The sequence below is a fragment of the Lathyrus oleraceus genome, chromosome 4, assembly GCF_024323335.1.
Source record: "Lathyrus oleraceus cultivar Zhongwan6 chromosome 4, CAAS_Psat_ZW6_1.0, whole genome shotgun sequence".
NCBI lineage: Eukaryota > Viridiplantae > Streptophyta > Magnoliopsida > Fabales > Fabaceae > Lathyrus > Lathyrus oleraceus.
In genome coordinates, this window is record NC_066582.1 from 24,749,007 (window position 1) to 24,771,856 (window position 22,850).

Here is a 22,850-nt window from a genome sequence, read left to right on the forward strand (position 1 = left end):
ACTTGGTATTTTTTGAAAGACTAAAAATATATTTAAATCTAAAATAAATTATATTAATCATTATAATTTATATTTTATGTGAGTCAAGTGATTTGTCAATAGAGACATGTGATCAATTTTGATCCTCGATCATCATACTCTTTTCTTGTATTTGTTTAAATATATATTGGTAACTAATTTAATAGAAAAATAAATTTAAAACATTTTAAATAAAAAATTTTGAATTAACTATTTGATATCCATCTTAAATTCATTTTGTAAATTTTTTTAATTAAATTTTGAGAAAAAATTGTAACAAACAAAAGATAGCTTGTATCAGTGACAATATTAAAAAGTTTGGTGCTATTTAAATGGAGGTTTGAGCTTCACAATAAAAACTTATCCTTAGATGTAAAATAAACTGTTGGCTTCATGTGCACACAAAAATAAAATAATAATTAAAAAACATATTAGTGATAATTTATAACTACTTTCTAGAATAATTACTATATTAGTTTTTAAAAAACAAGGAATTGTTCTTGTTTTAACTAATCAATTTAGTAATTTTAATTTATTTTGTTTAAAGCTAAATTTTTTAAACAATCACTATATATTTTTAATATATATATATATATATATATATATATATATATATATATATATATATATATATATATATATATATATATATATATATATATATATAAAATAAAAAAATTATAATAATAATACAGATTAAAGATATTTTCTTTTTTTTGCCGCACAACTAAAGTAATGCTTATCTGCTATTTTAATAAACTTATATTACAAAATGCCATTAAATAATCATATCGACATTAAATATTCAAACATGAGTCCTGTTGACTCGGTCCAAAAAGTGGATTCCTTCACAAATTTGTTTTGCTGCACTGACTACCCTATTATAAATAATGTGACTGTGTAATCACAAAAACCAATTCCTACCAATGAATAACATCATGTCAAAGAAGGCTTGTGCAGCATGCAATTTTCAAAGAAGAAAGTGCTCACAAGATTGTCTCTTATCATCTTATTTTCCGGCCAATAATCCAGAAATGTTCAATAATGCTCATCGTCTATATGGTGTTTCGAACATGGTGAAGATACTAAACCGAATCCCAAAAGAAAAGAGAGATTTAGCAATGAGAACAATCATTTATGAGTCATATGTTCGTGTCTTATTTCCAGTTCATGGATGCTTTGCTCTTTTTATGAAATATCGTAATATGATAAAGGAGTGCATGGAAGAGTTAGACCAAGTAAAAATGTTACTAAATAATTGTAAGTCACATCATTTACAACAACAAAATCCTTCTTCTTTGATAGTTAGCAATAATGGCAGTGTTGGTCAACAAAATAGTGCAAGAGATGATTTGAAGGAAGCTATGAGATATTCAAATAATGATGAATTAGACGTTTCAGATTATGGTGTTGATCGGTTTCTTTACATCGATGGAAAATCATATATTTATTGAAAAGAATCATGTTGCTATAGCTAATAGTAATAGATATGGTATTGTATTGTATTTTCAAACATGTAGAGTCATAACATTCTCAAATAATGAAAAATAATTATATCTTGTCACTTAATTTTCAATTTTATTCCTTCAAAATAATTTTCTTCCATGCTATGTTCATTAGCGTCGTCATTTTCCCAGGAGCACAAGAAGCATCTGGAACATGTTGAAAATAAAATAATATAACTTAGAAACCATCTCTGAGTAGTGAAAATGAAAATGAATCTAAAAAACTTTTATTAAAAAACAAATAGCAAAATAATTTAAATAGAACATTTACATGTACATTAAATTATAACTAGTTGAGAATCAAATGTAGTTACAAACATAACTATTTGTTCCAACACGACTACCTAATCACTGCCTCTCAATTTTAGACATGGAAGTAACACTGGTCTTAGTCAACATAAGTTATAATACAACTACTCTAGTGAGCTAAATTGCTCATTAAATAGTTGTCAAACATTTTATTTATATATATATATATATATATATATATATATATATATATATATATATATATATTATATATATATATATATATATATATATATATTATACAATTCCACAATCGACTCATCAAAAATTTGTTTAACCAAATGGCAAGCCCCGTAAGGAGGGCAATTACACATTATACAATCAAACTTCATTAAATGATATTAACAACTTTGCATCGTAAGTATGAAAGAATCAACTTGGGAAAGAGAGACGACATAGGTAGTTGAGACCTCGAAGATATAATAGACCTCAATAGTATGCCACCTTTGAAATAGGGGAAACCAGGATCGTGAAACCTTGGGAAACAATAATTCAGAGCATGTATGGCAAACAATAATCAGAAATAGTTCAGTTTTCTAATATAGTTGTCTTAAAATTGTTCCATTAATCAAGACTGATTGACAGCTATTTAATGAAAAATTGTTTAGTATCCATAAAGTAGGTTTATTTAACCAAACAAATTCTGACTGGATACATTTGAAATTATGAAACCTTCTCACTTCAGAAGACTCACACGTTCAGAACAACCAACAAATCTCAGAGTCTTATTTTAAATTCTGAGAGATTAACATTATGAGAAAAACATCTTTTTCATTCTGGACATAAGCCCATTTTCAAATTTTACAGAATGAAAACAAATCTATTTTCAGCAAGGAGTTTTGCAAAGATATCAGCTCATTGATGGTCTGTATCAATAAAATTTAGATTTAAAATTCCCTTATGAACATATTTACGTATAAAGTGATGTTTTATCTCAATATGTTTTGCTCTAGAATGCAAAATGGGATTTTTAGATAAACAAATAGCTGAAGTATTATCGTAGAGTATATGAGTGTTACTTTCATATATCTGGAAATATTCTAGTTGGCTTTTCATCTAGAGAATTTAAGTATTGCATCCAAAGACTGCAACATATTCAGCTTCAGTAGTTGAAAGTGCTATTGTTGATTGCCTTTTATTGGGCCCTAAGATCATGTTATCTCCTAGAAACTGACAGCTTCCAGAAGTGTTTTTTCTCTCAAGTTTGTCTCCAGCATAATCAGCATCACAATAATCCACTAGCTTGTAGTATTTAGATCTTCTATAGCATAAGTCAAGGTTAATCATACGTTTCAGATACTTGAAGATCCTCTTAACAATTGTTCAGTGGGATTTTATAGGATTTGATTGGAAGCGAGCATACAAACAAACATTAAACAAAATGTCAGGTCTATAAGCATTCAAGTACAGAAAAGAGTCAACCATACCTTTGTATACCTTATGTTCTACATTAGCACTTACCTCATCTTTCTCAAGGATGCATGTAGGATGCATAGGAGTCTTTGACATCTTGCATTCTAACATGTCAAACTTCTTTAGAAGTTCTTTGGTATACTTGTTCTGGTGGATGTACGTTCCTTCTGGACTTTGATTAATCTGAATCCCTAGAAAGAACTTGAGTTCTTCCATCAGACTCATCTCAAACTCTGTCTGCATAGACTTAGCAAATTCCTTGCACAAAGTAGCATTAGCATAACCAAATATGATACCATTAACGTAAATTTGAACAACAAGAATATCATTTTTGAATGACTTGCAGAAAAGAGTTGTATCAACCTTCCCTTTGGTGAAATTATTTTCTAAAAGAAAATTGCTTAGTCTTTCATACCATGCTCTAGGAGCTTATTTCAGACTATACAATGATTTCTTAAGCTTGAAAATAAAACCAGGATTTTTAGGATTTTCAAAACCAAGAGGTTGGTGTACATACACTTCTTCAGTAATGTAACCATTCAGAAATGCACTCTTAACATACACCTGATACAAGATGATGTTATGATTAACAATAAAGAAAATTAAGAGACAAATAGACTCTAACCTGGTAACTGGTACAAAGGTTTATGTATAGTCAATCCCTTCTTACTGACTATAACCTTGTGATACCAGTCGAGCCTTGTTTCTTACTACCTCTCCTAGTTCATTTGGCTTGTTTCTAAAAACCCATTTTGTTCCAATAACGTGAGTTCCTTTGGGTCTTGGCACCAGATCCCACACGTTATTTCTAGAGAATTGATTAAGTTCCTCTTGCATAGCCATAATCCATTTGTGTCCATAAGTGTTTCATTAATTGATGTAGGCTCTATAAAAGACACCAAACCTATAAGAGTCTCTTCAAAAGGTTTGAATGAGGATCTGGTTTTGACTGGTTCAGATTTGTCTACCAAAATCAATTCTTCAGAATATGCAGATTTCTGCTTATGCCTTCTCAGAGGAGTCTGAGCTTCAACAACTTCTAGTTGAGGAGCTTCAGTGTCTTTTGCTTCAGCTTCTTTAGCTTATGAAGTATTTCCTTCAGAACCTGAGTAAGTGATCTCCAGATCTGCAAATTTCTCAACTTGATTTGACTTTTCAGAGTCAAGATTATCATTGAATTTGACATGGATTGATTCTTATAAAATCTATGTCTCAATGTTATATACTTTATATCTTTTTAAGCATTCAGAGTATCCTAACATGATGCACTTTTGTGCCCTAGAATCAAACCTTGCTCGGATTCTCTTTATTGTTAAGCATAAAACAAGAACATCAAAAATGCTGAAAATATGAAATGTTAGGATTCATATTCTTCCATAATTCATAAGGAGTCTTATCCATAATAGGTCTTATAGAGATCATGTTCTGAATATAACACGATGTGTTGACTGCCTCTGCCCAAAAGTGCTTAGCCACATTAGTCTCGTGGATCATGGTTCTGGGGTAGGAGAAATCATGGGAAATTCCATTAGCATCAAAGAGTTTTTCAAAATCTTTGTTTTCAAAATCTCCACCATGACCACTTCTGAATTTTACAATTCTGAGATTCTTCTCATTTTGCTAAATTAAGCTTATTTAGCTGAGAAATCCTCCTCATGCTAACATGGCCCAATCGTCTATGCCACGTCCATTACTCTTCATCTATAGACATAAGATACTTTACATTTTGATTCTTCAAATAAGAAATCTTTATCTTATAAATTTTGTCCATCCTCTTTCCATTGAAAATAACTGAGCCATCCTTTTGACTGACAACTTTACAGTACTTTTGATTGAAAATAATGTCATAGTTATTATCACTTAATTGACTTATAGACAACAAATTATGCATTAATCCTTCAACTAAAATAACATTAGTAATGGAAGGTAGAGTATCGTTACCTACTATTCCAGAGCCAATGATCTTCCCTTTCTGATCACCTCTAAAACCGACGAAGCCTTCAGGCTTAAGTTCCAGGCTTTGGAACATATGCCTTTTTCCCGTCATTTGTCGTGAGCATCCAGAATCCAGGTATCATGACTGGTGTCTCAAATCTTCTACTAAGGATATCTGTAACATATACTATCTTATCCTTATGTACCCACATCTTTCTGGGTCCTTTGGGGTTAGTCTTCCCAGATTTCTTAACAACCTTGGTTTTTTATGCAGGATGGTTATACATGTATGCATAATTGAAACGGGAATGAGGTTTCACTTTAGCCTTAGGTTTAGAATAAATTCTACCTTTAGGCGTAACTCCATTTTTTCCCTGAAGGGACAAAATGAGACCGAAGAGTATTGGACTTATCATCTTTTTCATAATCAGATTCGTCATCAGAATCATAGCCAATACCCATTGTTATGTTTCTGCTAACACCATAAATCATGGAAGCCATTAAGCTTATACTCAGGCTTTTAACAAGAAATTTATGGAAAATTTTATCATATTTTTTATGATATCACCAGAACCTGTAGAGGCTTTAGAAAGATTTTTCTTTCCAGGTTTGAGACTCTTGCATGGAGGCACAAAGTTGCTGTTTTACAAAATGAGATTTTCTTCACTCATCCTTGAAAAATAATTCTGAAGCTTACAATAAGCTTCTGATTAAGATACATGCATCTTCTTCAGATCCTTGTATTTGTCTAGAAGATTCTGATATTTTTCCAGAACTTCTGATAAACTAAATTCAAGCTCAGAACGAGAAAGTTCAGAAAATACCTCTTCATAATCTAACTCAGATTATGATTTTGGTTGAATCATTTTTGCAGAAGCTTCTGCGCAAGCCATCAACGCCATGTTAGCTTGCTCTTCTTCGGAATCATCTTCTGAAGACTCTGAATCATCCTATGTAGCCATCATACCCTTCTTATTTCTTCTAAAGTTCTTATGGCCTTTCTTTCTTTAACTTGGGATATTCATTCTTAAAGTGGCCAAACTTCTTGCACTAAAAGCATGTGAGTTCTTTTCCAGTTCCAGCCTTCCTGGATCTATAAGTGGACTCAGAATGACCACCTGTCCTTTTTTTCCTCTAAATTTTCCTTGCCTTTTCTTCCAGAGTTGATTAACACGTCTGGACAAAAGAAATAATTCATCTTCTTCTTCAGATTCCTCTTCAGACTCTTCATCAGTTTCTGCTTGAAGAGCTTTTGTCTTCACATATCTTCCTGAAGACTTCAGAGCAACAAACTTTCTCTTTCTCTTGGGCGCATCTTCCTCGAGCTCAGTCTCGTGACTTATTAAAGAACTAACCAGTTCTTCAAGAGAATTGTTGTTCAGATCCTTTGATAACTTCAGAGTTTTAGCATAGGTCTCTAACGCTTAGGTAGACTTATGCTGATCTTTTTAACATGATCACCAGTAGAATACCCTTTGTCTAGAACCTTAAGTCCTACAATAAGAGTCTGAAACCTTGAGAACATGTTCTCAACAGTTTCTTCATCCTCCATCCTGAATGCTTCATATTTTCTAATCAAGGTAAGAACCTTGGTTTTTTCTTTGACTTGTGCATTCCCCTCATATGTCATCCTCATTGAATCAAATATAGATTTAGTAGAATCTTTATTGGTGATTTTTGCATACTCAGTGTATGAAATTGCATTTAGAAAGATGGTTATTGCTTTGTGATGATTCTTATAGTCTTTTTTCTGTTGATATGTCATCAATCTTGTTTCAACTTTATTGACACTTGCATCTACTAGGTGCACGTGTACATCAACTACCATATCCCATAGATAAAGATTGTGACCTAAAAATAAGCTATTTATTTTATCCTTCCAATAGTCAAATCTATCTCCATAAAAAACGGGAGGTTTAGCATTGTAGTGATCTCTATCATTTGTTTGAGCAGCTGGTGGTGGAAGGGCAGCCATTGTGTTTCACATTGGATCTTTATCTGACATTATTAAGTGTTTGATATCTTATCAAGACCAAAATAGAGGCTTTAATACCAATTAAAGGTGGCAAAAACACAAGAAATATGGGGTTTTAATTGGGTTTCTAAAAACAAAAGTCTTCTCGAAACCAACTTAATCAAACAATAACACGAACAAGAAAAATAACAAAGTTTAGCATATAATATTGCATTTTCAGCAGTAGTGCAGTTCCAATTCAACACCAAACTAGTTGCAATGCATGCATCAATACACATATCAACTTGCACTAGATTATGTAGCAACATTACACTACATTAACAAATTTTCAGCAGCATTTTATTTTGATTTAATTCACAAATAATTCAAATTCATTTCCCACTCATCCAAAATCCAAATAACAAAATTTCAATTTCATTCCTAATCTACCATTGACCACTCTATAAAACCTTGGATTCATTCATCATTCATACTCTTTGACACTTATTGCAAATTCAAATTTGATCCTCTCACTTCATCTTCTTCAATTCCTCTCCCTACATTAAAGCTCTATCACCATTGGATCAAGCTTCACATTGAAGCTTGTTATTAATTGAGCTAAACCACCTACGTTCCATATTAATCTCATCATTTCAAAAATCAACATCAAGAACAATAATTTCAATTCAAAGATAAATCATTCAAGAGCAAAAGTAGAAGATCAAAGAAGCACACCTCTATTTTCTTCATATTCATCACCTTCAAATTTCAGCAAGTTCCAAGATATTCCTCCATCTTGCAGGTCGACGATTTTTTATCCTTCTTTATTTGCTGAAATTTTGATACCACAGTGTAACTTGTACATTGAAGAATCAAATCCCCAAGGTTTGGTGACTTGATTCTCCTCCATCTCAATTTTAATTTCAGTTTTTGTGATTGGGGTTCTTTACTTTAATGCTCAAATTTTCAGTATTGATTAACTTTTGATTAGAATAGATGAGAGATTAGGGTAGAGGAGGTTGAGAGGAGTAGAATAGTGGTGCTATTTTGTGATTCCGACCAATTCTGCCGCCTCCGACGCGGTGGTGTCGGAGCTCCGGTGGTGGTTTCTTCTTAACATTAAGCTTTGCATATGATGCGTAGAGATGTCGATGAAGCATGTTGCTGAATTTTTTCATCTCTTGTTAATCTTATGCTATTATTTTTATCTTGATTTTATTTTTTGCATCTTTGTTAACACTTTAATTTGATTTAATTCTTAATGCAAATTAACATCTAACTACTAACTTTTTATTCCTTTTATTTTCAACTTTTATTCATCTTTTGTGATTGCTTGGTTGATTAATCTTTATCATTTCAAATCATCCATAGATGAATATCCCCTGGTTGATTCAATCTTCTTCAATTCAAACTTTTTGATAAATGATCAATTGATCATTTTTTACACTTTGAGTTGATGATAGGTTATCCCTTGGAGAAACATATGTTTGGGTCCTTTGATTTGTTGATAAATGATCCCTAGGTGATTGTTTAACTTCTAATCTTTACATTATGCAATGCTAACTTCTAACTCCTAACATTTTATGCAATTTTAATTATTATAATTTTAATTCTTGGACATTAGCATCCATTTCATTTAATCTTCTTTAATTTCTTTTGATTCTTTATCTTGTGATCTAATCTAAAATGAACAAAAACATGATAAAAATGGATAAGACCAAAAAGACTTAATTCATCTTCATTGAGACCTAAGTTTGGAGTATTATGGACATATTGGACCCTGTGTATGAACTTAGCATATCATGGAGTATTATGGACATAATATACTTTTGTATGACCTAATCTTGACATAGAGTGAGACTTAGAGGACTTGTTTAGACCCTTGCTTGGACCTTGGACTATTGTAATTGACTTATGCACAACCTGTAGTTTACGAGGACTTGTAATCTTTTATTGCAAGAATCGCTTTCATTCATGGCACTATCCTAGGGAGACAATTCACACACAAGGCTTTCTCTTGACTATCTTACAACGAGACCTTTAATTTCTCGCAATATCCCTTGTATTGTTCATGTATCCCCCTTCCCACTTTTGCGTACTTTTTTCCCCTGCCTTCCTTTATTTTGTTGTTGCTTGTTAGACAACTTTATGAGTTAGGATAGTCTCCACATTTCAATAAAAAAAACCTTAATCCAACGTCAAACGACCTTTTTTTAATAAAAACTCAAAAAATAATAAAATACGATTATGAATTTAGACCGATACTTTTAAATATTTATATTACTATATATTTTTATTAATTACATATTAAAATTTTCAAATATAAAATCAACTAAGTAGAGACATCAAAACAATGTAGACCTAAAAAAAATTAAATCATATCTGATTTGCTACAAGAGAATACTATTTTATTTTAATATGTAGTTTTCAAAAATCTCACTTTTAAAAATGAATTAATATATAAGAAAGTTTTGTTTTCACAATACAAGTTATTAAAATATTTAAATGCATAATATAAATTTAATTTTACAATATATTTTACGATAAGAAAGTGTTATCTTTTTGAAAAAGACTATAATGAATTGATATCTTACTATTGATAATGAACAAATAGGATGTTTTGATAAATAGTTTGTATCTATATTATTTAGATTTCTTTTTTAATTTCATTGGACTTATACAACAAATGTATATTATATATAAATAATAGAAGAATATCTTTTTGCCAATCCGAAAAATTTAAAGATATTAATAATATGAAAACAAAAATAGTATTACATAAAGAGATAAACAACAAATATACCGTTTCCCCAAATAGAAATTAGATTGTGGCCGGTGCTTTGGAAGTTGAAGTTTAAGTTTCAACACTAAAATTGTCAACAAACAAAAAATTCAAACAGTAGATTATCTTTTTCTCTTTCTTTCCCTCCTCTTCCCTTCGGCTATCCAAATACGGCAATACCAACTCAAACTACTTGCTTTCCTATACCGTGACACCAAATCTCTTTCCCTTCGCCATGTATCGCTTCCCCGCCGTCCTTCACCGCCGCAAACTATCTTCTACTACCACCATACCACTCGAACTACCCTTATCCCACCCTATCTACACTATCTGGGGCTCCAACACCGACGTCGGCAAAACCCTAGTCTCCGCCGGTATTGCAGCCTCATATCTCCTCTCCTCTACTTCCCCCGTCAAATTCCACTACCTCAAGCCTCTTCAAACTGGTTTCCCTTCCGACTCCGACTCCCGCTTTGTCTTCAACAAACTCCGCCATCTCCGCAACCGCAAAACTCACATTTCTCTTTCCGCGTCAAACCTCGTCCTCAATGTCTCTCCTGCTGTGAACGACTCCGCAAAGGAGATCGATCGTTTTCAGAGTGAAGAAGGTTCTACCTCCTCGGAGTTGATCTGCAAGACGTTGTACGCGTGGGATGAGGCTGTGTCGCCGCATTTGGCAGCTGAGAGGGAAGGTTTTGTTGTGGAGGACTCGGCTGTGCTGGAAACGTTGCAGCTGTGTTTTCGTGAGGTGGTTGAGAGTGGTGTCGATAAAGAGAGGTCGGAAGTTCTTTGTATCGTGGAGACTGCAGGTGGAGTTGCCAGTCCTGGATCTTCTGGTTCACTTCAATGTGACTTGTATAGGTGTGTTCTTTCATTTTCAAATTTTGTATAAATCATATGCCCTTCTGTTTTGGCCCTATGTAGCACCGACAATGACCGGTGTACGTGCTTCATAGTCATGAACTGATTAAACACTTTTTTTTCTTGGCCTGAGATTAAGCACTTAATTGAGTATTTATAGGATAAACAATTTTCATTAAGTACTACTCCCTCAGGTCTCATATATAAGCAACTTAAAAAAAAACTCACTTTTTAAGGAAAAAATGTATAAATGCATTTAAGTATTACACTCTTTCTAATTTTACCCTTATTTTTTTCCTTAAAAATAGTTAAAATAGTTAAAAACATAGAAATGTGAAAAAGTATGGGGTGTATTTGGAATAATGACATTGAAGGTAATAATTATAGATAATTTTTGCTTATATTTAAAATCATTGAATTTTTTTTTGTTGATTATATTTGAGATCGGAGGGAGTAATTTATAAGCTATTTCGATAGCAAAGTATAAAATACATTTGAATCTTTTCATATAAGCTATTTTTGCAAGCTATAGTATCCTGGAGAGCTTATAAAAATAAGCCGAAAACATGTCACAAGCTGTGTTGTATCAAACAGTCTCACAAATATTATGTGAATGAATAAACTTAAATAAGACAATCTAATCGGTCCTTATGTATCTAGGTGCCATTGATTATGTTGGATTTTCACTTTTCAAGTGAAGATTTCAATGATCACTCAGGTTGCTTGCCAGTTTGTTTAAGTTTGATTTTCTTCTTTTTTACAAAAGTTCATCCACTTTTGATCAGTGTTAATCGTTTTTAGAGTGTAATCATGCGAATTTCATGCTTAACTGCTAAATTTAGCCATTTGAGCAAAGGAAGCGAACATATTATACATGCACTATCATTTATCAGGTAGTGATGGTGTAACAGTGGTGGATGTGGCATAGATTTACACACTGTTTTTTTCCCTTCTGTTAAATTTCTTCCTTCTGCTATTTCTATCAGGCCATTCCGTATTCCTGCAGTTCTTGTTGGAGATGGCCGGCTTGGAGGTATTTCTGGAACAATATCGGCTTATGAGAGCTTGACGCTTCGTGGTTATGATGTTGTTGCTATTATTTTCGAAGATCACGGCCTTTTAAATGAAGGTCCACTATTGTCTTATGTGCGGAACAAGTAAGCTTGACTGTACTTGTTACTAGTATTTTCCGTTTCTGCTTGTGACACGGGATACATAATTTTGCTTACTCAAGGAATTACAACACGTTCTTTTTCTGTAGGTTTTTGGTAAAGTTGAAGAATTTGTAATGATATTTGTAGCAAAGAGAAGTTTTGGTTAAGTAATAAGCACCAAGTACTAAGCAAAGTATTGGAATTGAATTAGTTAATATAATACTATACAATAAAGGATTTAGATACCATATTGAACGGTGATTGAACAGTAATATAACATACTCTGAATCCAGCGGATAAGCTTGGGTTTGGGTTGCCTTTCAGTAGGATTTAGATACCATATTGAAAAATAAGAGAAACAAAAGGCACGTGATAAATCCATGCGTGTTAAATTAATGGCATAACAACGGCGTTGGAGAATATTATAATAGTATCTTACAGATACTAAATACAAGAATTTACAATTACCCTAATATAGAACAAAGAATCATCTGATATTTTCACACATACACGCATCTAAAATTCTTTCATAGCTGCATTTATGTTTCAGCCGATCAGTTATCTTTTTAGTTTTGGCATTTCTGCTGTTTTGCTATATGTTTGCTCTTCTTGCTTTATATGCTACTGTTGCCTTTGTGCAGGGTTCCTGTTTTAGTGCTACCAACTGTTCCGAAAGATCCATCAAATGACCTAATGGAATGGTTTGAAGGTTCTCAACATGTATTTAGTAATCTAAAGGAAATAATGCTATCTGCTTATTTGGAGAGAATTAAGAAGTTACATGAAATGCCAAGTAAAGCAAGGGATATCATCTGGTGGCCTTTCACTCAACACAAACTTGTACCAGATGGAGGGGTCACAGTTATTGATTCACGCTGTGGTGAAAATTTTTCTGTCTTCAAGGTTTGTTCTGAGTGAAGTCGGTATTATTTACCTATTTTGATTATTCTTTTTCAAAATTACTTAATGCCATGCCATACAAATCTTAGGCAACTGCCCTATGTTGAGCTACTTGCGTTTACTTTGGAATATTCAGGAGTTTTATAAAATACTTTATCCATATGAACTTTTTTTAAAGGATAAGAAGACAGAAGTCATAGCACCACTGTTTGATGCATGTGCTAGTTGGTGGACTCAAGGACCTGATGCTATATTGCAGGTCATACTCATTATTGTTTTAGTATTTAATTCTGATATTCAAACTATTAGTAATCATGTTAACTGTTCTATTGAGGGCCATATACTAAAATATGCTATTTTTCCATTATTTAACTGTTGGATATGATTAAAAAAATTATGTCTATTTTTCAGCTTTGAATCCTTACCAATTTCATTTATCTCCATCGGAAATGAGTTGAGTTGAACTTGGTTAAGCTCGACTAGATAAAAACCGGTTCAACTTGAAATTTGACTCGACTTTGAAGTGAACTGTTTTTTAGATCAAACTTGAATCAAGCTCGCCAACAACTTTGTTCGGCTTAGCTTGAATCACATCAATCAGAAGTCAAAGTAGTTTTCCACTCTATATCAGTTCCAACTCATTTGCAATTTACTTCTAGTTTTTAGATAAAATGACAGTATAATTAAAAAATATTCATTTTTCTTAGAATGTGTGGGTTGAGTCTAACTCGTCCCTACAAAACCGGCTTGTAAGGTGAGGATTGCCCCTGCTTATAAACACAACACAAGTCATATCTCTAAGCAATGTGAGACTAAATCCACCCCTTCAAATCCAACACAATGAAGGTGTTGGAGGCAACAATGAAGGGAAGCCAAATGCTGCAATTTAGGCAACTAGGGGCGGACCGCAATGAAGGCGGAAATTCCCACAATTTTATTTAATGAACTCAGTTTTCAGCTCATAAGTTCACAAACAAAGTTTTACGGATTATGTTGTTCATTTGAGTCTCAAATTCTTGTCGAAGTGGTTCGGTTTATTGTCAGCCTTATCGAACATACGACTATATGAAGAGTGCTAGGAATACTCTTTTTCCAACACTCACTCTCTTGGGTGAAATTCATGTGAGTTCCATGTGGGACCACACGAATTTAACCTATTAAAAGGGTGAGTGTTTCTAACATTACTCTAAACATATATACTGCCTTTTTACTCTCAAAACTTACTGTAAACATATATATATATATATATATATATATATATATATATATATATATATATATATATATATATATATATATATATATATATATATACACTGCTTTTTTCCTCTCAACTTCAGTAGCTGGTTTTCAACAGATATCAAAAATAGGATTGTATTAGGCAATTAGTAGCAAATACAATAAACATTTTAAAGGATCTTTATGGCATATATCAGCAATACATTTTAATAAAATGTTATTTTGTATCAAACATTGTAGATTGCATATTTAGTTGTGGATGCCCTTCTTGATAGCATCTCTGAAGTTTTCCTTTAATGATATTTTTCCCTTTAGGTGATTTCAGGCTGAGCTTGCTAGGGAGATGGGATACACTGCTGCAAGATTTGGGCATGTTATGTTCCCTGAAAATGTTCATGAGCCAGCCTTGAATTGTGCTGAGCTTTTGCTTCAAGGCGTGGGGAAAGGTTAGTTTGCTGTTTTATTACTTCAATATTTGAACCATTAAGTCTTTCATCTAATAGAAATGTATCAAATAGTTCCCATTCTTAATAGTTTTAATGTTCGGTCTAAATTCTGATCTTTGGGCGGCTGTTTGATCTATGAATGTTTTTGTTACAAATTTGCCTTTCAGTTTATTCCTGATTCCTACTGCTACATGATATTGTGAGCAGTGTGGAGTTCTTTGCAGAGGCTGAGGCAGACTATATACCCCGCAGAGCCAACTTTTCTTCATTTTTTAACCTTTCACCGCGCATAGCTTTTGGAATTTTATACCACTGTATTACTACTCTATTTTTAAATATAAGACAGTCTTAAAACAAATCATTGTATCTTATTATAGAAATTCTCAATTTTCAACTGTTCTATAAAAAAATCAACTGCATTAGTTACTTTTTACCAAATTACCTATAATTACTTTAAATATTTTTTAACCAATCAGTAAGTAATAAATACAATAAAGGGTAAATTTGAAAAAAAATACTAATTCCTAAAAATGTTGATACATATCATTTTTTTAATTCTTGTAATTTAATAAATAATATAACAGAAAATTAAGTTAGTTTTTGTCCAAAATATAAGAAATACAAGTATATTAATTTTTAAATATTAAAATTATCTTTATGCACCTATTTTATCGTGAATTTTTTTACCTAATAAACCTGTAAAGTGAATTTCATTTAATGGGAGTTAAAATTGTAAAATAGTTTTATAAAACAAAGTTAGCATTAAGTCTTTTAAATATAATTTAATAATCCATTCCAAATTATAATATAAAGCATAATGACGTCTATATAATCATCCCAACTTTACACATTGGTCAAGCTAAGGCTGTGCAAATTGTAATTGATGAGTTCAATGTTTGATATTAAGAGAAAAACAACAGTCTTTTCTCTAAAATTCATAGCGCTAAAAATTGGCAATTGACATGGCATTCTAATTTTACCATTGTGGTTCAATAACTGGCAGGGCCAAGGCCCCCGGAATCTAAGGAGTGCCTCCGTCCTTGGTTCTTAGTATCATTGCCCAGTGTATAATTGCTTAGTTTATGTTAATTTCAATTTCAGTTTGATGTTTTGCAGGTTGGGCTTCTCGAGTATTCTTTTCAGACAATGGATCTACAGCAATTGAAATTGCTCTAAAGATGGCATTTCGTAAATTTTCGCTTGAACATGGACTTATTCCTGACTGTCACGAGGATGCTACAGATGAAAAATCCACTGAGCTTATGGTTGGTGCCTATGGTCCTTTATTTAATCCTTTCTGTCCCATTGTTCAGATTTCAATCTTCATTTGAGGCTGGTATTCTATAAAGCAATCTGTAGTTTGCTTTTAAAGCAAAAGAAGATGGAAACTGGCAATTGGTAGTTAATATTGATCGTCATGTCCTTTTTATCCCTTCGGAAATGAAAGTGACAGTTAGAAAAGAAAAGTTACTAAATTGTTTGTCTGGACTCTGAAAATTTTCATTTTTTATTTAATATATTTGATTATTTGCATTAGGTGTTGAAAGTTGAGATAATATTGCAATACTTAATAATATATCATATTGGATATTTAGTTTTCGAATATTCTTACAGCTGTTGCTCATTCAGAACTCAAGATAAGTAATTTGATTTGTAACTTAAGATTGCCATCTATCTAGTATTTATGCATAACATTTCAAACATGTCAGGTAAAAGCCATTCCTTCCTATAAGCACACTTTTTTCTCTCATGCTTTTAGTTATTGTTGTGTGATTTCTTTGACAAACTGGCCTAATGGCAAATGGGCATATGGTTGGCACCTATTTATGTTATTAAACTTGTATGCAATAATTTTGTTGAGGCTCTATCTTTTGATAGCTAGCATGGTTGAGGCCAAGATGTTAGATGGCTGCTTGTTGTTGTGAAGTTGTCTATCTGAGTTTCCATTTGTAATAGGTTGTGTGGTGTAATGTTGATGTTTTTCTGTTTAATGTCATTTCTCTTTATCAGTTTTTGCAGTCTTAGCATGAGAGGGGAGAACCTAAATTCTGTGCTGTTTATGCTGTTTTATGGTGTGTTTGGCTTGTGGAAAATGTCTTGGTTTTCAAAACATTTATCTCATTTTTTAGATTTATTATTGGATATAGTTGTTTTTATGTTTTTTTTTTGTACTCCAATGATTTAATGGGCGTATTTGCTCTATATTCTGCTCTATGTGTTGTCTTTCTTTTTAGGATGATAAACATACATTTATTTTCTCCCCAGCTTTTTTTCTTTTATAGAATATTAAAAGGCTTAGTTGAGCCATGTAGACTTGATAGAACATTATGACAAAAGTTGAGCCATGTAGCCGATCCCACTTAGTGGGTTAAGGCTTAGTTGTTGTTGTTGTATAGAATATTAAAAGGGAGTTTAAGATATTTTTATGAGAACCCTATTAGTTTAGAAATAATTTATCACTCAAGTGACTGATGAAGCCTAACAGTTATGTATTGGCTAATCTTGGATAATTGTTAACGGATTTGATTGGTTAGTTACTCTTAAGTTAGGTATATGTTTTTACAAATAATTCTTTTTTTTTACTTCCTAATTTTCTTTCCCTGATAAATCTCTGAATTATGCTTGTGTTGACAGTATCTGCTGCATTTTTCATGCGAGTCATGTTAGGCAAATTTGATGTCTTCCTAAAGGTGTCTTACGAATACTGTAATAGTTTAATTGCAAGGTTCTTATACCTTTTAGATCAAGGAAACAATGCTCTGTATTTTCTGAGTTGATTTTATTCTTCTGATGGCCGACTGCAAAACTATCATGTCATACACATTTAAACTTAACTTTCCAAGTAGTTATTTGTGTATTTTAACTACAAATCTCCAAATATCTATATATGTGAGATAAAAAGCCGTATAACCTTTAAAAAATTATTTCATCTTATGAAACACACATATCTGTTGATTCAATTATTTCAGGTTCTTGCACTTCAGAGATCTTATCACGGCGACACCTTGGGTGCTATGGAAGCACAGGCACCATCATCTTATACAGGCTTCCTGCAGCAACCATGGTATGAACATTGCCTTCTACTGTACACTTGTGAAACAACATAAAAGGTTTTGGAAATGGACAAAAATAACGTTAGCAGTTTTGGTTTGTAAACTTCTGTTTAGCTTAAGTCAGACTGGTAGTTTTGTATATTTTATTTTAAAATATAAGTTTTCCATTCTTCATGTATATGTATTTAAATTTTTTGCCCCATGTTATATTTAGTTTTTGAATTCTAATATTGATGGTATAGATTATCTATCATTCCTTGGAAGCATATTTTCCTTATATTTCCAGATTACTGTTCGGGAATGGATTCTAGTTTTTTGAACCTAGCCAATACTCATGTGACCCTTCTAAGCTTGAGTCTCACAGGTACACTGGAAGAGGCCTCTTCCTTAGTCCTCCTTCTGTCTCTATGTACAATAATAAATGGAACATTTCCATTCCTGAAGACTTTCAATCGGAAAATCTGAAACATGAAAGTATCAGTAAGTTCATAATGTTCATCTTTAATGCTTTGGTTGTTGGTTACCATTTAAAATATCATTGTTTTATTTGTTGACACTTTCACAGTCTTTGCTTCACGCGATGAAATATTTCACAAGCGCAGAGATGATTCTGAACTTGCTCCAGTATATTCATCTTACATATCAAAAGTATTATCTGAATTTAGAGGGTCGAGCAAGATTGCAGCATTGATTATAGAACCAGGCAAGATATTTTATGTTATTCCTTTTTCGCAAATTATATCGTGTCATTTTTTTAAGCCTATATCGTGTCATTATACTTTTACTATCTCTTGTACCCTAATAATAGAATCTTGTATGTTATTAGTCCACATTTGCACCATTTCCTTTTGTAAAATTTGAATAAAATACTGCATTAGGGTGGTTCTAGTTCTTCCACGCTGGAAAATTGTCTTGTTTTTTTTTCTTTTCTTTTTTCTTGGTTCCTATAAATGTCTTCTTTCTGAAGTTGTTTCAGCAAACTTATCTTTTAGTTTAATTGAACTGCACCTTTTCATGAAATTGATCATCTAGTCTGGGATCTGAGCTGTTTTGTAGTCATACAAGGTTCTGGTGGAATGCATATGGTGGATCCACTTTTTCAGCGCATACTTGTTAATGAGTGTCGAAGTAGAAAAATTCCAGTTATTTTTGATGAGGTTTTTACTGGTTTTTGGCGTTTGGGAGTAGAGGTGATAACTGACTTCCTATAATGACTTTTATCTTTTCTAATTTTCATAAAAACAATATTTTATTCTCTTCATTCATTTGATTAGGATTGTATATTTCTTCTCACAGACTGCGGTGGATTTAATCCACTGTGAACCCGATATAGCTTGTTTTGGGAAGTTGATGACTGGTGGGATGATACCTTTGGCTGCCACCTTAGCAACTGATGCTGTATTTGATTCATTTATTAGCGACTCAAAGGTATATTGAATATTTTTTGGATGATTTTCTTTCTTTGCATTTACTGGACACGGAAACTGCTCTCGGTTTCATCTCTTTCTGCAGGTTGCTTTGGTAAAATGATTTTGTTAATCTCCTACTTCTTGATTTGTTCATCAGCATATAGACTATTGAGCAGCAGCGAATGAGTTGGTTACATATTCTCTGTTGTGTTTTTTCTGATTGCTTCTATACAATAGATAATGCCTAAGAGTATACTGCACTATTTCTCGTGACATAGAATGTGATTTTCTCTTGTCACTAATATTTTTGTGTAACATTTTTATGCTGGATTGTATGAACTTTTATTATTTTTTTGTTGTAGTAGAAAGCCGGAACCAATCATGATTGTTCTAACTCTTTAGTTTCAACTGTACTTTTATATTTGACTTACCTTTTTGGTCCTACTTGTATTTTGTGTTTATGCTAAGCAAAGTTCTTAGACAGTGCTTTGATGGCATAATAAAGTGATTATCTTCTTGTTGTGGTTATAGCTCAAAGCCCTTTTGCATGGACATTCTTACTCTGCACATGCTATGGGCTGCATGGCCGCTGTAAAATCAATCCAATGGTTTAAGGACCCTTTGTCCAACCCTAACATCGCTTCAGAAGGAAGATTACTTAGGGAGGTATGAATATGATTGCTGTATTTTTTTATCTTGTTGGTTTCTTAATTCATAATATTGTGTAAGAACTGACATTTAATCTATATTCTGTCGTATTCCAAGGTTCAAAGAATGTCCTTAGCTCTATAAGTGATAAGGATCAATTATACCGGCTTTTATGTATTAAATAAATTTTTATGCTGATTGGTTGGAACATCAAACATAAAAAACGCATCTTATGTTTGTTGATTATGATAATACAAAAAAGGCAAATGCTACCAAGTTATCTTCTATGAAAACTTATGCTTAAAAAATGTGTTCTAGGTTTCATAATCATTTGATATACAATTACAGGAGTTTGTCATTTAACAATATACAGCAATACTCATTTGATCTAATTTTTGTTGTGCATTTTCAGTTATGGAATGATGAATTGGTTCTCAAGATTTCGTCACACTCTGCTGTTCAAAGAGTAGTGGTGTTAGGAACTCTGTTTGCCTTGGAATTAAAAGCAGAAGGCACTAATGCTGGGTAGTATTTCATCACTGTTCTCCTTTTTCTCTCCTTTTTGATAATTTTCTGCACCGAATAATCTAATTCCATTGTTAAGTAGCTTAAATCAACCATATGTCTAATTGACATGCTGAATTTAGTATAAACTTTCAAATTAACTCAACTTTTGCAAGTGATTTTCTTATATTTGCAATTAAACCTCTGATTTTGATCGTTTAGTTGATGCATTTCTTGGTTCGTTGGGGAAACATGGTGCCAGAATTGAAAAAAGTGAATTTCAATCTTAGAGGTTTCTAAATTATTGTGCAGGTATGCATCATTGTATGCAAGGCCCCTTCTTCAGAAACTCCGGGAAGATGGTGTGTACATGAGGCCTCTTGGCAATGTTATTTATATCTTGTCTGGACCCTGCACATCTCCAGAAATCTGCAATCAATTGCTCGTCAAACTTTATGAGAGGCTTGAAGAATTTGATGGATGCAAGAATTGAGAATTCTGTGAGTTGCCTAATAACAAATAAGTGTAACTTGTGTATTAGTTTAGGTTTTTCATTTTGAAGGGAGAGGGGGATGTAATTACTAAGTTATATAATTATTATCTAAAATATTTTAATTGAACATGCAATGAAACTAATAGTTTTGTATTGGATGTATGATTTTATTTTCTACGAGGGGAGCATATTTGAGCTCTATGAACTACTTAACCATTTTTAAATATGATGCTTGAAAAAAAATAGAGAAAGTTTTGTTGTTACTTGAACTTGACACCCACGACAATCCCATGACAGTGCTCCTTAGTAGAAGACAAATGGGGCACAAAAGGGTAAGAATAAGACATCTATGTAATATATTAAATTCAGTGCATCGAATATTCTAGCAACACATCATCAATTATGACTCTAAAATTGGCCACCTCAACATGTTTTGTATGTGTACAATTTTTTTAATAAAAAACAAAACAATTTAAATTAAATTTTTCATTAGCTTTCTGATTCCATCAAATAGATCATCAATCATGGCCACTTAATTATATTTGGTAGGTCAAATAATTATATTTTGTAACATCTCTTATCTATGTATAGCCGTTTCAATTTTACAAATTTGCCGACTCTAAAATTTTGAGAATATTTTAATGCATCTTATATATTATTTTGATATTATGTGAAAATACAAAAATATCACAGAAGTATATCTGAACGCATCCTGAATACATAGATTTTTTACTTAACGTTAAAATATTTTGGAGATATATTTTCAAATTTATTTTGGAGATACATCTTCAAACTTATTTTGGAGATGCATCTTCCGACGGGATTGAAGCTTAAATCTTTCTCCTTCCTCTTTTTAAAAGAAAACTCAACTTTCTCATACTCTCTCAATTTTTTTTTTCAATAATCAAGTTCAAAATCAAATAATCAAGTTCAATAGATCTTCAATCAACATCAAGTACATCAGACATCATTAAACACTGAAGTAAAGATTAAATTTGTAAGTTTTTGATGTTTTGATAAGTTTTTTGAATTTTTGTGTACATCAATGGTAGTTTATACATACTGTAAAATATTTTTGTTGGTTGAAAATAACGATCAAACCATTATTTTTGGGGTTTGTAAGTCTGAATTGCCGTCATTGACAGACCTGAACAGTTGTAGAAAATTTCAGAGATGCATTTCTTGAATTTTTCAACATTTAGTTTTCTAGTAATCGGAGATGCATCTCCAAAAATTATCTATTTTTTTCTTGCTTATACTAATTGTTTGGTTTACTTACATGTATTATGGTTGATAGACACGATAGACTGAGGCACTAAAGGGTTGTACAACATGCATTAATGCTCAGGGAGAAGAGTCAGGCTTCGGAGGCTCTTGTTCACTATAGTCATGCAGAGGCATCTACTTCTAGGACTCATGTTTCTCCATCTTTTTTCCTTAGGAGACGAGTTTCACCTACGGACGCATCACTCCCTCCATCCTCCATCCTCACAAACGTTAAAGAAAGATTAATCCATCTAGAAGAACGCTTGCATAATGCACCTCCAAAGGGAAAACAATATAGGAAATCGGTTCTAGGAGAAGCCAAACTATCGTCAACGAGTCAGCCACATCATGAAGAGATGCAGCTTTGAAATCTCAAGACCTCCAGAAAATCCGCAAACATCACACTCCTCCTCACAGTCTTGGAGGACATTGGGGTAGTTATATTCATGATGAGGAACAAATAGAGAAACTGCCAGTGAGGAATTCACCAAAGCATCCTATGTGTGTTTGTATCTTAGACAACTAAATATCAAAGTCGGTTGAAAAACCTTTCAAGATAAAATAGTACGATGGGAAGGGAGATCTCGACGAGCATGTACAACTCGTTGATGAAAGGTTGAACTACTTCCACGCTGATGAAGTAACAAAGTGCAAAATATTTACACCCACTCTAACATGATCCGTCACGCTTTGGTTCAAAGCCTTTCTAGACGAAAGCATTGAGTCGTGGACCAATCTGTGTGAGAGATTCATTGCTCATTTCACAACCTAGAAGAGATAATCAATGACAATAACTGTATTGAATGGGATAACACATGGGAAGAAAGAGAGTTTGCGGTCGTACATCGACTGTTTCATGCAAGTAGTTGTGGAAGTAAAATGAGCTAAAGAAAGCCTTAAGTGCTAGGTCTTTTAGAATATCCTCGGGCAGGGTAAATCCTCTAGGGAGAAATTAGGGGGC

General features: G+C 32.6%; 2 protein-coding genes across 2 annotated transcripts; both read left to right on the forward strand.

Annotated features, from left to right (window-relative positions):
* The first annotated feature begins 944 nt into the window (after nt 1-944).
* LOC127135818 (LOB domain-containing protein 23-like) lies at nt 945-1,472 on the forward strand. The gene has a single exon (XM_051062453.1). The coding sequence runs from the start codon at nt 945-947 to the stop codon at nt 1,470-1,472; it is 528 nt and encodes a 175-aa protein (XP_050918410.1).
* Nucleotides 1,473-9,908: 8,436 nt separating this feature from the next.
* On the forward strand, nt 9,909-20,781 carry LOC127138534 (bifunctional dethiobiotin synthetase/7,8-diamino-pelargonic acid aminotransferase, mitochondrial). The gene is made up of 14 exons (XM_051065002.1): nt 9,909-10,777; nt 11,764-11,934; nt 12,573-12,834; nt 13,010-13,090; nt 14,396-14,516; nt 15,633-15,781; nt 17,486-17,580; nt 17,934-18,049; nt 18,135-18,272; nt 18,626-18,759; nt 18,866-18,997; nt 19,510-19,644; nt 20,039-20,151; nt 20,443-20,781. The coding sequence occupies exons 1-14, from the start codon at nt 10,152-10,154 to the stop codon at nt 20,621-20,623; spliced, it is 2,454 nt and encodes an 817-aa protein (XP_050920959.1). The 5' UTR covers nt 9,909-10,151; the 3' UTR covers nt 20,624-20,781.
* Nucleotides 20,782-22,850: the final 2,069 nt, after the last annotated feature.

What these genes read in the sequence shown, in the direction of transcription:
- LOC127135818 (XM_051062453.1), top strand. Translation starts at nt 945, where the DNA reads ATGAATAACATCATGTCAAAGAAGGCTTGTGCAGCATGCAATTTTCAA.
- LOC127138534 (XM_051065002.1), top strand. Translation starts at nt 10,152, where the DNA reads ATGTATCGCTTCCCCGCCGTCCTTCACCGCCGCAAACTATCTTCTACT. An exon ending in TTGTCTTATGTGCGGAACAA is followed by an intron (nt 11,935 to 12,572) that starts GTAAGCTTGACT and finishes GCCTTTGTGCAG; the next exon opens with GGTTCCTGTTTTAGTGCTAC. An exon ending in GGCTTCCTGCAGCAACCATG is followed by an intron (nt 17,581 to 17,933) that starts GTATGAACATTG and finishes TGAGTCTCACAG; the next exon opens with GTACACTGGAAGAGGCCTCT.